General features: G+C 42.7%; 1 protein-coding gene across 2 annotated transcripts in view; it reads right to left on the bottom strand.

The window, feature by feature from the left end:
- LOC135213732 (dnaJ homolog subfamily B member 14-like) overlaps positions 1 to 12,728 on the bottom strand; it is a 188,089-nt gene that overhangs the window by 61,355 nt on the left and 114,006 nt on the right. For both annotated transcript variants that reach the window (XR_010314195.1, XM_064247849.1), the window contains exon 2: positions 10,475 to 10,715. Coding sequence is in view for 1 of the 2 variants with exons in the window: in XM_064247849.1 (XP_064103919.1) it covers positions 10,475 to 10,715 (241 nt within the window). In the remaining variant the exon portion in view is untranslated. The remainder of the gene's footprint in view (positions 1 to 10,474; positions 10,716 to 12,728) is intronic.

The raw sequence follows: 12,728 nt of genomic DNA, 5'->3' as shown, positions 1-12,728 counted from the left end.
AATCGATTCAAGAATTAGCGATAATGTATTACTTCTACCGACACTGTCTCAGGGGCCGGAGGCAACACTACAGGGGTAGGAGCATAATCTACAGAAGGAGGGTTAGCAGGAGAATAATTTAAATCTTGCCTACCTGAAACACTCCTGGAGGAAGACCTCCTTAACCTATCTCGCTCAAGTTTCTTAAGATAGGTTTCATACGCCTTCCATTCCGACTCTGTTAGTCTTTCACACTCCTTACAACGACTTTCAAACGTACATTCATTCCCCCTGCAAACTTACAAACAGAATGTGGGTCTACTGAAGCTTTCAGTAGCCTACCTCTACATTCAGACATGGAACAAAATCTAGCGCTAGCAGAACTAGACCCTGACATCTTGATCAAAGAAAAATCAATACCAAATTCAAATCAAACCAAAGTCAACGTGTGCCAAGCCACCGATCCAATTCAGATACCAAAGAAAAACCAAAAGGGATACTCAAGTAGCTAGTAAGTTTCCAAAATCTGGACGGAGGTGCTGCAAACAGGTGTTTCCAGCACCGGCGACAGAAAAATTATGAATAGAAAATGGGAATGATTCCTGATACCCGCCTCCCAGCGGCGGGAATTGGGTACTAACCACTGACCCCCACTGCGTGTGTCGTAAGTGTTTAAATTTCTGTCGGATTCGGAAAAATACAGCTATATATATATCTGACAGGTAAGTTTCATGAACAAAAGATTACTTTTTACCATCTAAATTTCACAGCAATTTTTCCACTTCCTAATTCTGTAAACAAATAAAATCTTACTTCTTAACAAAGATTTTTTCATCTCAATTAACTAATCCTCATCACTCATTGCACTAATCCTGTGAATAGATACCAAAAATATAATGACAATTAACTGTCATGAAACACAAATTGTAACCAAACTTTGTAATTATGACACAGTACCATACATTCTGCTTTATTATTATTCTTTAGTCGTTTAAGCAGACCATATAAAGTCAAAATCTTAAACCCACATAGGGGGCTCCTGAAAGATTTGTCCTTACCTGAAGTTTTATCTATTACCTTGCAATTGCAATTTGACAGAAATTAATTTATTAGATGATTACAACCAGATTTCCAAAAGCTGACATTGGTTACTGGTCGAGGCTTGGGCATTCACAAAAGAGTGGAGTTCTTTTTGATTCAAAGAATGCCATGATTCAACCATTGGTCTGGATTGCTTTGATTCGTTAATTTATCAGCTTCATTATTCCACAGCCCACCATTTATCAAACATGAATTTTTGAGATATTAGTACAGGCAGTCCCAAATTTATGACGGGGGTTCTGTTCCTAAGCTGCATTATCAGACGAAAAATAGTTGAAAATCATAGAAAATCTTTGTTAATTCTTGCAGAATCTGTTCCTGTAAAAAGTAGATTTTGGCAAGGTACAGTATGCATTGTGTTAATTTTACCTTATTTTAATCTGTAGTTTTTACCACATGTTGTGCATACAAGTAATGACAACTATTACTGCTCACAAATTTATGGCATTTCAAGCACTTTATTTGTGGCCAGGTAATTATCGTTACCTTGTTTTGTAACCTGGACCCAAGACCAAATCTCTGCCAGGCAAAAAAAATAACTTCATTTCGTTATTGATTTGCAATTAGACTTCATTGCGACAAGAATTTCCAAAATGTGAAGATATCAGAAAGTTAAGAGGGCATTGTGGGTAATAAAATCAAATACATATGTGGTAATAAGTGACCAGTGGATTCATTCCTCTGATTATTTGTGTGTTGCCACCATCTTGGGAGCCATTTTCATCTTTTACCATATAATTTGGCCAAGGTTTCTTCTTTCATGTATTTTATACTGTTCTTTTGCTCACAATTCTCTGTTTCTTTACTCTTTCATAAGCTGTACTATTCATTTCCAATCCTATTCTCCAACAATGACTTCTACATAGATTGTAGAAAATATGAGGAAAAATGATATTGTTAAACTACAATAAAGTTTTGTACATACTTACCTGGCAGATATATACTTAGCTATAGTCTCCGACGTTCCCGACAGAATTTCAAATCTCGCGGCACACGCGACAGGTAGGTCAGGTGGTCTACCTTACCCGCCGCTGGGTGGCGGATGTACGAACCACTCCCGTAAGCTTGTCAGATTTTTCTCTTCCACCTGTCTCCTGAGGGGAGGCTGGGTGGGCCATTAATCGTATATATCTGCCAGGTAAGTATGTACAAAACTTTATTGTAGTTTAACAATATCATTTTTGTACATGAACTTCCCTGACGATATATACTTAGCTGATTGGCACCCTTGGTGGAGGGTAAGAGACAGCTCAATAATACAGGTAAGACGGGAAACAACTAATGTTGTAGGATATAAAAACCTTGGTTCTCACCTTTTCAGGATGAAGACTTCATAGATACTATCTCTGAGTCTGCATTGCCTGGAGAGCTACAGCTAGGACGTGACCTGATGCTGAAAGACTCTCGGATCTACCACTGGATATGTGATCCCCTATTGTGGTAGAATCCAAGTCGGATGCTGTTAGAGGGACCTCGTCCGCTTACCTAACAGATCCTTACCACTACCCTCTGCAAGGAGCCAAAACCCACCAGACCACCTAACCAAAATACAAAGGGTTCTAATATTACGACAAAAGAGGTGCCTCCTGCAACCTCTTTCAGACAACAAAAAACAACAATATAAAATATAGGGTAACATATAAAAAATTTACACAGGATAAGTTTCAGCTCCCTGCCCAGCACCGAATCCGCCGATACGAAAGGACCCAAGGCGAAGCATTTATCATATGTGATTTTACATCACGTAGGTAGTGGTTTGCGAAAACCGATTGGCATCTCCAAAAGTCGCCTCCATCAAGTTCCGCACAGACATATTTTTTCTGAATGCAGCGAAGTTGCGATGGCTCTCACCTCGTGAGCTTTCACTTTCAGTAGTCTAAAATGATCTTCCTTACAGGCAACATGTGCCTCTGTAATAAGGCTTCTCAGAAAAAAGGAAAGAGCATTCTTCTACATGGGCCGAGTGGGGTCCTTTACGGAGCACCAAAGCACATCTTGATTAGCCTTAAGTTGTTCCTTCCTCTTAAGGAAATACTTCATAATTTCTCATAGGGCAAGAGTTCTTTCAGGCTCCCCTCTTCCCCTACTAGAAAAGATAAACTACGAACTTCAAGCTCCTGGGCCAAGGGCGTGATGGGTTTTCATTCTTTGCCAGGAAACTTGGAAAGAAATGAACACACCATAGAATCTTCCTTAAACCCTACATTGCCCTCAATAGCTTGGAGCTCACTCACTCTCTTAGCTGTAGCTAGGGCCAAAAGGAAGATAGCCTTCTTCGTCAAATCCTTGAAAGAGGCTAAGCCAGGAGGTTTGAATCTAGACGATCCAAGGAATTGTAGGACTACGTCTAGATTCCAGTTCGGTACTACATGAGGACGCTTAATGGTTTCAAATGATCTAATAAGATCATGCAGGTCCTTATCATCGGATATATTTAAGGCCTCTATGCCGAAATACCGCCGCCAACATACTGCGGTTATCCCTTAATAGTTGACACAACCAGATGACATTCTTCTTTGAGGAAAATAAGGAAATCCGCAATTTGGGTCACAGAGGTACTGGGAAGAGGAAATGTTCTTCCTCTTGCACCAACGTCTGAAGACATCCCACTTTGACTGGTATACACGCAAGGTGGAAGGTCTCCTCGCTCTTGCGATTGCTTTAGCAGCTGTTGCTGAAAGCCTTTTGCTCTGACCAAAACTTTGGACAGTCTGAAACCAGTCAGACTGAGAGCGAGGAGATTTTTGTGGTACCTGTCGAAGTGGGGTTGTCTGAGTAGATCGCTCCTTAGTGGGAGCGATCTTGGAAGGTCCACCAACCATTCCAGTACCTCTGTGAACCATTCTTGGGCCGGCCAAAAGGGAGCGATTAAGGTCATTCTCGTTGAATCGGACTCTACGAACTTCTTGATGGTTAGCCCAGGATCTTGAAGGGGGGAAACGCGTAGACGTCGAGTCCGTTCCAGTCTAGAATAAGAGCATCTATTGCTACTGCCTCTGGATCCGATATCGGAGAGCAGTAAGGATCCAGCCTCTTGTTCTTTGACGTGGCAAAAGAGGTCTATGTGTGGCCTGCCCCATAACTCACAGGCTCTGGCATACATCCAGATGAAGGGTCCACTCTGTGGGAAGGACCTGATCTTTCCTGCTGAGGAGATCTGCTCTTACATTCCTTTCTCCCTGCACGAACCTGGTGAGAAGCTTGATTCCTCTTTCTTCTGCCCACTAAGAAGGTCTCTTGCTGTCTCGTACAGGGAGAAGGAATGCGTCCCCCCCTGTTTCCTGATGTATGCCAGAGCTGTAGTGTTGTCCGCGTTGACCTGCATACGATCTTCTGACTTTTGGGCTCGAAAGCCTTCAGAGCCAACCACCACAGCCATCAACTCCTTTCTGTTGATGTGCCAGGCTACCTGGTCCCCCACCCAGGTACCTGACACTTCGCTGGTTCCCAGAGTTGCACCCCACCCCATGGTCCGACGCGTCGGAGAACAACACCAGGTTGGGGGTCTGTGATTGAAGAGACAGTCCCTTCGCAAAGAGGTTGGGATCTGTCCTACCATAAGAGAGTTCTTGATGTCCTGGGATAAACGACAGGGAGAACGTCAAATCTGAGAACGACGACTCAATTCGATGAAAGAAAGAATTGGAGTGGTCTCAGGTGCAACCTTCCTAGGGAAACGAATTGCTCCAGAGAGGAGAGCGTCCCCAGCAGACTCATCCACTCCCTCACTGTGCATACTTCTTTCCCTAAGAAGGTTTGTTACTCTCTTCGAATCCTCGGGCTATCCTTTTCCTGCGAGGGAAAAGCCCGAAAACTCAGAGAGTTCATCTGTATCCCGAGATACACACACTCTTGCTCGGAATTAGTGATGACTTTCTTGAAATTGACGAGAAGTCCCCAAAGCCTTCGTCAATTCTAAAGTTACTTGTAAGTCCTTCAAAACAACGATCTTCTGAATTGGCCCTTATTAGCCAATCGTCGAGGTACATGGATATCCTCACCCCTTTCAAAATGAAGCCATTGAGCCACATTCCTCAAAATCCCCCGTGAACACTTGAGGGGCCGTCGAGAGGCCGAAACACAGAGCCCTGAACTGAAAAATTTTCCCCCCCATCATGAATCTGAGAAACTTCCTCGAGGAAGGATGATCGGTACGTAAGGAATAAGCGTCCTGTCTCCAGGAAACCATCCAGTCCCTGGACGAAGTGCTGCCCAGCAACTGATGAAGGCGTTTCCATCGTGAACTTCTTCTTTTCTACGAAGAAGTTCAGGGCGCTTACATCCAACACCGGTCTCCATCCCCCTGAGGACTTCGGAACTAGGAAAAGGCGGTTGTAGAAGCCCGATGAAAATGATGGTCTGTCACTTAGTTCGATAGAAGCCCCCTTCTCCAGCATCTGATCTACGTGCTAGATGGAGAGCTTTGATTCATGATGGGGTCTCTGTACCTGGCCGTCAGTTCCCTTGGATGGTCGTCAAGGGAGGTCTTTCGACGAAAGGGATGAGGTAAACCTCTCTCAAAATAGAAAGGGTCCAAGGATCCGCCCCTTTTTGGGCCCAGACTTCTGCAAACTCTAAGAGTCTGGCGCCCACCGTTGATTGAAGGACTTGCAAGTTATTTGGGGGCTTTAAACAGACTTGGCGAAAGTCTTACCCCTTCTTGAAGGTCTACGACCTCTAAACGTAGAGGTTCTTGATGAAGATGCCCCTCGAAAGGGTTCTCGAACACTTGCCTTTCCTTCTTAGCCTTGGTAGGGAAGGAAGGGCGAGGTTTTCTTGCCGACTGTGCCAAAAGGTCCTGGGTGGCTTTGGCCGAAAGTGACCTCGAAATGTCCTGCACTCGATGTTTCGGGAAACAACTGAGTAGACAGAGGAGCAAACAGCAAAGAAGACCTCTGAGCATGGGAGACCGACTTCGTTAAGAATGGAACAATAAACCGACCTCTTCTTCACGATCCCGGCCCCATAAAGGGAGGCGATTTCACTCGCTCCGTCTCTTACCGACTTGTCCATACAAGACAAAACACACATAGATCTTCTGGCGAAATTGACTCTGGCACTTCAATTTTCTTGGCTAGGACTCCCAACGACCAATCAAGGAAAGTTAAATACTTCTAGCACTCTAAACATACCTTTGAGCAAATGATCCATTCATTCATTGCCCAAGTCGTCTTAGCAGAGTTAAGGGCAGTTCTCCTTGTCGAATCTACCAGTGCGAAAATCCGAATCAGCCGAGACGGTGACCCAAATCCTAAGGGCTCTCCTGTTTCGTACCAGACCCAGCGGTCCTGATAACTTCGAAGGAGGAAAAGCGAACATCGTTTTCCCCGCTTCTTCTTTGGAAGCCATCCAGGAACCAAAAACTCCTCAGTGCCTTCTTCATAGAAAGAGTTGGCTTCATCCTCACACAAGAAGAACTCTTCGCTGTCTTTCGCGTTGAAAAAAGTGAGTGAGGAGAAGAGGAGACCGTAGGCGTAAGGGAATCCCCAAAAACTTGTAAAAGTAGCTCTGTAAGCTTCTTGTAAGAAGAGACAGCAGCAGAAGTGTTCGGTTCCTCATCCGAACCTTCTAGGACGTCTTGTCGAGGCGAGCGCAGGAAGATCTTAGTGACAAAGGGATCCTAGCAGGAGTTGAGCGAGAGGTTGGAGAACGCCCTCTCTTAGAAGAGTTCACATCCACTGGAGAACGATGAGAAGATCTGGGAAGTCTACGATGAGACTCCCTTTCGAGGTATACGGAATCTCAGCCGAAGGAGAGGTAGGGCTCCATACTCCGAGAATCCTCGGAAACATCCACAGGGCGCTTACGAGGAGGCGAGCGCCTACTATACTCTATGCGCCTATCCTGAGGCGAGCGGCTGCCAGGAGAAGAGCGCCTATCGAGAGCAGAGCGCTTGCGCGGCTCTCCCATACCTGTCCAGTTGCGTACGATCAACGGAAGTCCGACTGGAAGGCGAAATGCGCCTACTAGGAGAAGGCTGCTTGCGAGACTCTTGACGTCTAACAAGAGGTAACATTCAGGAGAAGGGCGCTTCAAAAACTAACGAGCGCCTACTTGGAGAAGGGCGCTTCCGGGATTCCTGGTGCCTACCAAGAGACAAACGTCAGGAGAAGTGTGCCTAGAAGCGGGAGAGCGCCTACACGGAGAAGGGCGCTTGAAAGACTCTTGTTGTCTGCCCCTAGGAGAATAATCAGGAGTATGACGCCTTAAAGAGACGATCGCCTACTAGGAGATCTATGTGCAGTAGGCTCTTGGCGCCTACCTTGCGGGGGAGCGGCTAACAGTAGGCCGTCTATCATGCACACGACTCCTACCAGACTCTAGAATGCCTGTCAGGAGAGAAGTCACGATCCGACACTCGAGGAGAGTGACATCTGGAAGAAGAACGCCTACTTGTATAAGGGCGCCTTCTAGAATCTTGAGGCTGCTGAGGAGAAGTTTCACGCGAGGCTTGTTTGAAGAAATCACGTGATGAGCAGGTGCAGTGCGCTTACCGAAGCGGGGAATCCAATTCTGGAGAAAAACTTCTTTTTCTCATCATAGAGCGTCTACCGATGTTTGGCGTCTTGAAATCGAAAGAGAGCCAGGCGAGCGAGGGCGCTCACGCGAGCAGAGGGCGCTCACAGCGAGAGAGGGCGCTCACTCGAGCGAGGGCGCTCGCGAGCCCCCACCTTCATACGAAACCTCCCCATATGAAGGAGAACGATCCTCTGAAGAGCGGCTGCCTAGATCTCTTGATCGGAAGAGAAACGTCCTTCTTCCTACGTGATCTAACTGCCAGAGAGTCTGCTAGCGCCGTGATCTGAGCTTGAAGTCCCGCGAGTACTCTCGTAGGGAGAATCTTCTTGTTCTTCCTCGGAAGCAGGCGCTCGAGCGCGGTAGGCGCGAGAAGAAGAACGATCACAGGATTTCTTGGGTTTCTTCGCCTACCACCGACGATTCTTCCGGGAAAACCTCGGACTAGAAGCCAAAGGACTGCAGGAGCCTTCCAAGCCCTCTTCAACGGGCGCGACGCATCCGGGGAGTTCCAACCTCTCTTCGGAGAGGGAGACGACGAAGAGGAGAAGCATTGGCGTAGGAGCTCCTTCTTGTAGCGATCCGAGGCAGCCTGGGAGCGTACTTCAGGATCTGCCGAGGGACGCCTGACCGGTGGGGGCTCTCCCTAGCCCTCCTGCGGCTTTCGACTTTCCTACTCCACTGGAACTGGGGAGTCTGGAAGAGGTCTAGGCCTAGAGGCACTAAGGAGCCGGTCAGACGCACCCTCCACAACACTGGGGGACACTGCACTGATCACTAACACTCTCCTTACCTTCCAACTGACGAATCTTCTGATCCATAGAACGATTCTTGGCTTTCAGAGCTGCCGCCTCCGAAGGCGAATCTTCGGCTTCGGTGCGGGAGCCGGGGCTGCAACTGGGAAGAAGGTTCTAATTCTACGTTAGTACTATTAGGGATCCACATCCAACTCACTCATTCTAGATCTGCTAGAACTTCTAGAGGAAGCCTTACGCACTCTATCACGTTCCAACTTCCTAACATAAGAAGAGAGAGCCTTATATTCTTCTTCATTCAATCCCTTACATTCATTACAAGGGTTAGCAAAATCACATTCATTCCCCCTGCATTTCATGCAAACCGTGTGGGGGTCTACCGAAGCTTTCGGCAACCTCACCTTACATCCTTCATTCACGCAAACCCTAAACAAAACTGAAGTTTTAACTACCGATTCTAGATCAGACATCGTTAAAGAAAATCAAACTCAAAATCAAACCGGTCCACAATCAGCGTATGCCAAGCCAAACAAAGCGAATACGTCACCAAAAGAAGTCCAAATTAACTCCAGGCAAGCGAGAATCGAAAAACTACGAGAGGAACCGACAACAGTTGTTATCGTTCCCGCGACAGAGAAAAATCTGACAAGCTTACGGGAGTGGTTCGTACATCCGCCACCCAGCGGCGGGTAAGGTAGACCACCTGACCTACCTGTCGCGTGTGCCGCGAGATTTGAAATTCTGTCGGGAACGTCGGAGACTATAGCTAAGTATATATCTGTCAGGGAAGTTCATGTACAAAAATTCTGAACAAATTACTATTCTAACCCACCAGCATAATTTACGTACTTCTAATTTTTTTTATGCATACTTATGGTTTGCTTGCTCATAGCATCCTCTATTTAATTCTACATCATACAGATTTTAGACATTAATTGAAGCCTAACCCAAATATTTTTGTGTGAAAATATGACCAGTTCTATTATACTATCCACATATAACAAAGTGTCTACCAGAAAATGACAGGTCCATCAAAGTGCATGGTAGTACCATTAGATGCAAACTTTACATATATACAATTGACATTTCCAATGTGCCACCAAAGTGCAAACTAGAGTTATTGGTTTGTATTGTGTGCCACAGGTTCAGTGTCCAGATGCCCTTATCATTTCATGTACTATTTTCACTTTGGAGTTTTATAATTTTCCCCCAATGTTCACAATAATTTGTTCAAATTAAAATACAACCTTACCATAAAATAGGCAATGTTTTCTTCCTTAAGTTTTAGAACTTTAAAGTGACAATTTTCCAAACTTTTCTATGAAACAACATTTTTCTTAATTACTCATTAACTAACTAGCAAAAGTTGTTAAATTTTAATTTCTTGGTATTTTCTATTTTGCACCAGGGGTAAGTCTATTTTGCAGAGATATCAAATCAATAACGACATGTCAACCATGGTACCATTTAAAAAACCTCCAAACCAACATGTAATATTCTTATACTGACTGCATCCTTCCCATTATGTACAATGAAGTGTCACAACTTGAGTGCCTTCACTAACACAAAATTGTCCAAAATTTAGAATGATTAAAGAGTTTCCAACTGGACACGTACAGGACCTAGAAGATTCCAACAATGGTTGGGACAACAAACAAACAAAATGTCACAAAAAACAACCATTAAAATTCAAGTAAAAATTATTTAAAGCTACTGGAATTACAATTAATGCTGTTGATTTTACTGTTACAATAACTTGTGATGACTTGTTTGAAGAACTTGGTTTAAGGAATTGGAATATGAGATTTAGCCCTGATGCCAAGCACTTAAAGGAAAATGGAGAGTAAAGGAGGTTTTGGAACAGTAGGAAAACATGGCAGTTGCACTATGAAACAATTGTTAAGAGAGGGTGGGATGTAAGATGGAAAGAATATGAACAGAGGTACAGTAAAAGAAATGAGAAGGGTCGCAGCCAAGGGCCAAAGGGACTTTGCAAAGAACCTCAAGTACATGTAATATCTACAGTGCCCTATGCGAGGTGCACTGATAGCACTACCCCCTTACAGGGAGACTTATTTATGAAAACAGAAGCTTATACATCATGCACAACAATCTTCAATTACCTCCTAACAGAATCTAGTTGATCTGAGGTATATTCCCCAGTAGCTGCCTGAGAACCACTGCCAGCAGTGCTGGACTTTTCTTCGTTTGTCGATGATTTTCGTCGGCGTACGTTTTCACTAGAGCTGCCTCCTCCACCACTCCTTCCTCCCCCTCCATCACCCTCACCTCCAGCTGTGCCATTGCTGTGTGGACTGTGATCGGTTGTACTTCCATTAAGGCGATTCAGCAAGTCTAAAAATTCTGTAAACAAAGATAATTCATATGCCTCAACATTTCATAAAGGTGCATTGCAAAGTATATCACACTGCTCTTAATATTGCATGACAACTATAGTCAGCTTTTTGGAGCTAACACCGAATATCCATTACCAATCTTATTGAAACTTCTACCTTGCTTTTCAATGGCCAGTGTAATACAACAGTAAACAGCAAATACATCTCTATATATATATAAATAAATTGTGCTTCAAGGAATAGCCAAAAGTTATGCCTAATTTTGCAAACTAATGAGGTACTAAAGTAACATTTGTATACTCCATAAATAAACAGAGAGAAAGTTAAAAATATAGTTTCATATATATAAATTTCTGCTATGAGTCTCCATTCTTCCAATCATGATTTACCTGAATGATATCGGCTGTGGATATCTACCATCAGCCCCAAAAATCATTAGTATATTATACTGCCAACCCCAACCACACAAAATCTAATTCTGACAGGGCAAAGATCAAATACAATTAATGATGTAGTAAACCAAACAAATGCTTGAGTTCTGCATTACATTTTGATGAGTACTGTAGTGTACAGTACTATTAGAATTCTATGAACTTAGTAGACAGCGTTACATATTTCAAAAGTTTTACTATAATTCATAATCATCCAATTCAACGTCTCTCCTGAATTCTTTTGCTTCTTGAATTCCAAAAACTTCACATTCCACTGTCTAGTTTAAAGCAATGTTTTAACCATAGCCATTCAGCCGTCATTTACATTAATTTGACAAGGAAAATCTCAGTATCACCACCTTTCTATTCGTCTTCATGTTTCAACAGTTACCATTTCCTTTTTTTCTTTAGTTCCTTAACCAACAGTATACTTACTGCCTGCATCTTTACTTTATACTTCTTTCTCATGCATTTATGCTAAATATCAGCTTCTATTAAAAGTGCAATTTTCAAAACAAACTTTCCAAATTTCCATGCATCCACAATATTCTTTCTCTGTCATATTATGGTAAAAAGTTATGATTAAAATCTTTGGTTTACTTTGGAGTTCTGACATATGGTTCAGCCTTCCATTGGTGTTCTAACATATGGTTCAAGATCACACCTATCCCTACAAATTAGTTCTTTAATCAAGACATAAATTTTATCCTTATAGGATTTATAATTATTTGTACTATTAGATTTCTCAATTACATATGAACTCGAATAAACCTTTGTCTAAATTATAATTTACAAACTACGTAACTAGATATATTCCAAAAACAAGGGCCACTTCTTTAAGCTTTTATTTTAAATAAATTTATTAAGCTTAGAAAAACATATTTACTGTGATGAAATTTGTAATGACACAGCACAAGCTTCTTCACAAATCTCTTCCAAAAATGTGTACAATTTCGTTGTGAGGTCACTCGTCATTTTCAAGTTACTATGCCACATTTTAACTTACAATTACAGTGTCATTTAATTTTTTTTCAGTAATAACAATAATAGTGATTTACAAAAGACATAAAAAGTTTTTTCATTATACATATACTCTCTCAGCAGACTGTCATACTGCATTCAACTTTTGCTGTACCTACTCATTAGCATAATTTTGGGAGTTGTTCACTGCCAAAAATATTTCCTCCAATTTTCATTTTCTTTGTAGACTTTTCATAAGATTTTTATTTTTAAGTAGCACAGTCTGTTGATAAAGGAAAAGGTATCTAAGTTTTAGTCAAAAGATTTTGTCAAGTTGTGATATATTTGTTCACAAAGACCTTGATTAACTGCATTTAATTGTAATGGGCTGCACTAGTTCATCATGCCCCAATAAGGGATAGCCTGGAAGTAATGCTTCAGCTGTTAATAGGGTCTGGCTGGGCTGTTAGTTAAGAAAGCCCAAAATAGTATATTTTAATTTTAGTACTAGGCCCACACAAATGGCCTCTTCTATGTCAACACTCAGAAAGAAATGAATACTGAAAAACACATAAATGGTAAATATCTTGGTAATGATAAATTGTCAATAGATTTACGTATTATGATTA

Source organism: Macrobrachium nipponense, chromosome 43 (genome assembly GCF_015104395.2).
Source record: "Macrobrachium nipponense isolate FS-2020 chromosome 43, ASM1510439v2, whole genome shotgun sequence".
Taxonomy (NCBI): domain Eukaryota; kingdom Metazoa; phylum Arthropoda; class Malacostraca; order Decapoda; family Palaemonidae; genus Macrobrachium; species Macrobrachium nipponense.
The sequence above is the reverse complement of the archived record's forward strand: the minus strand, read 5'-3'. Positions and strand labels throughout refer to the sequence as shown.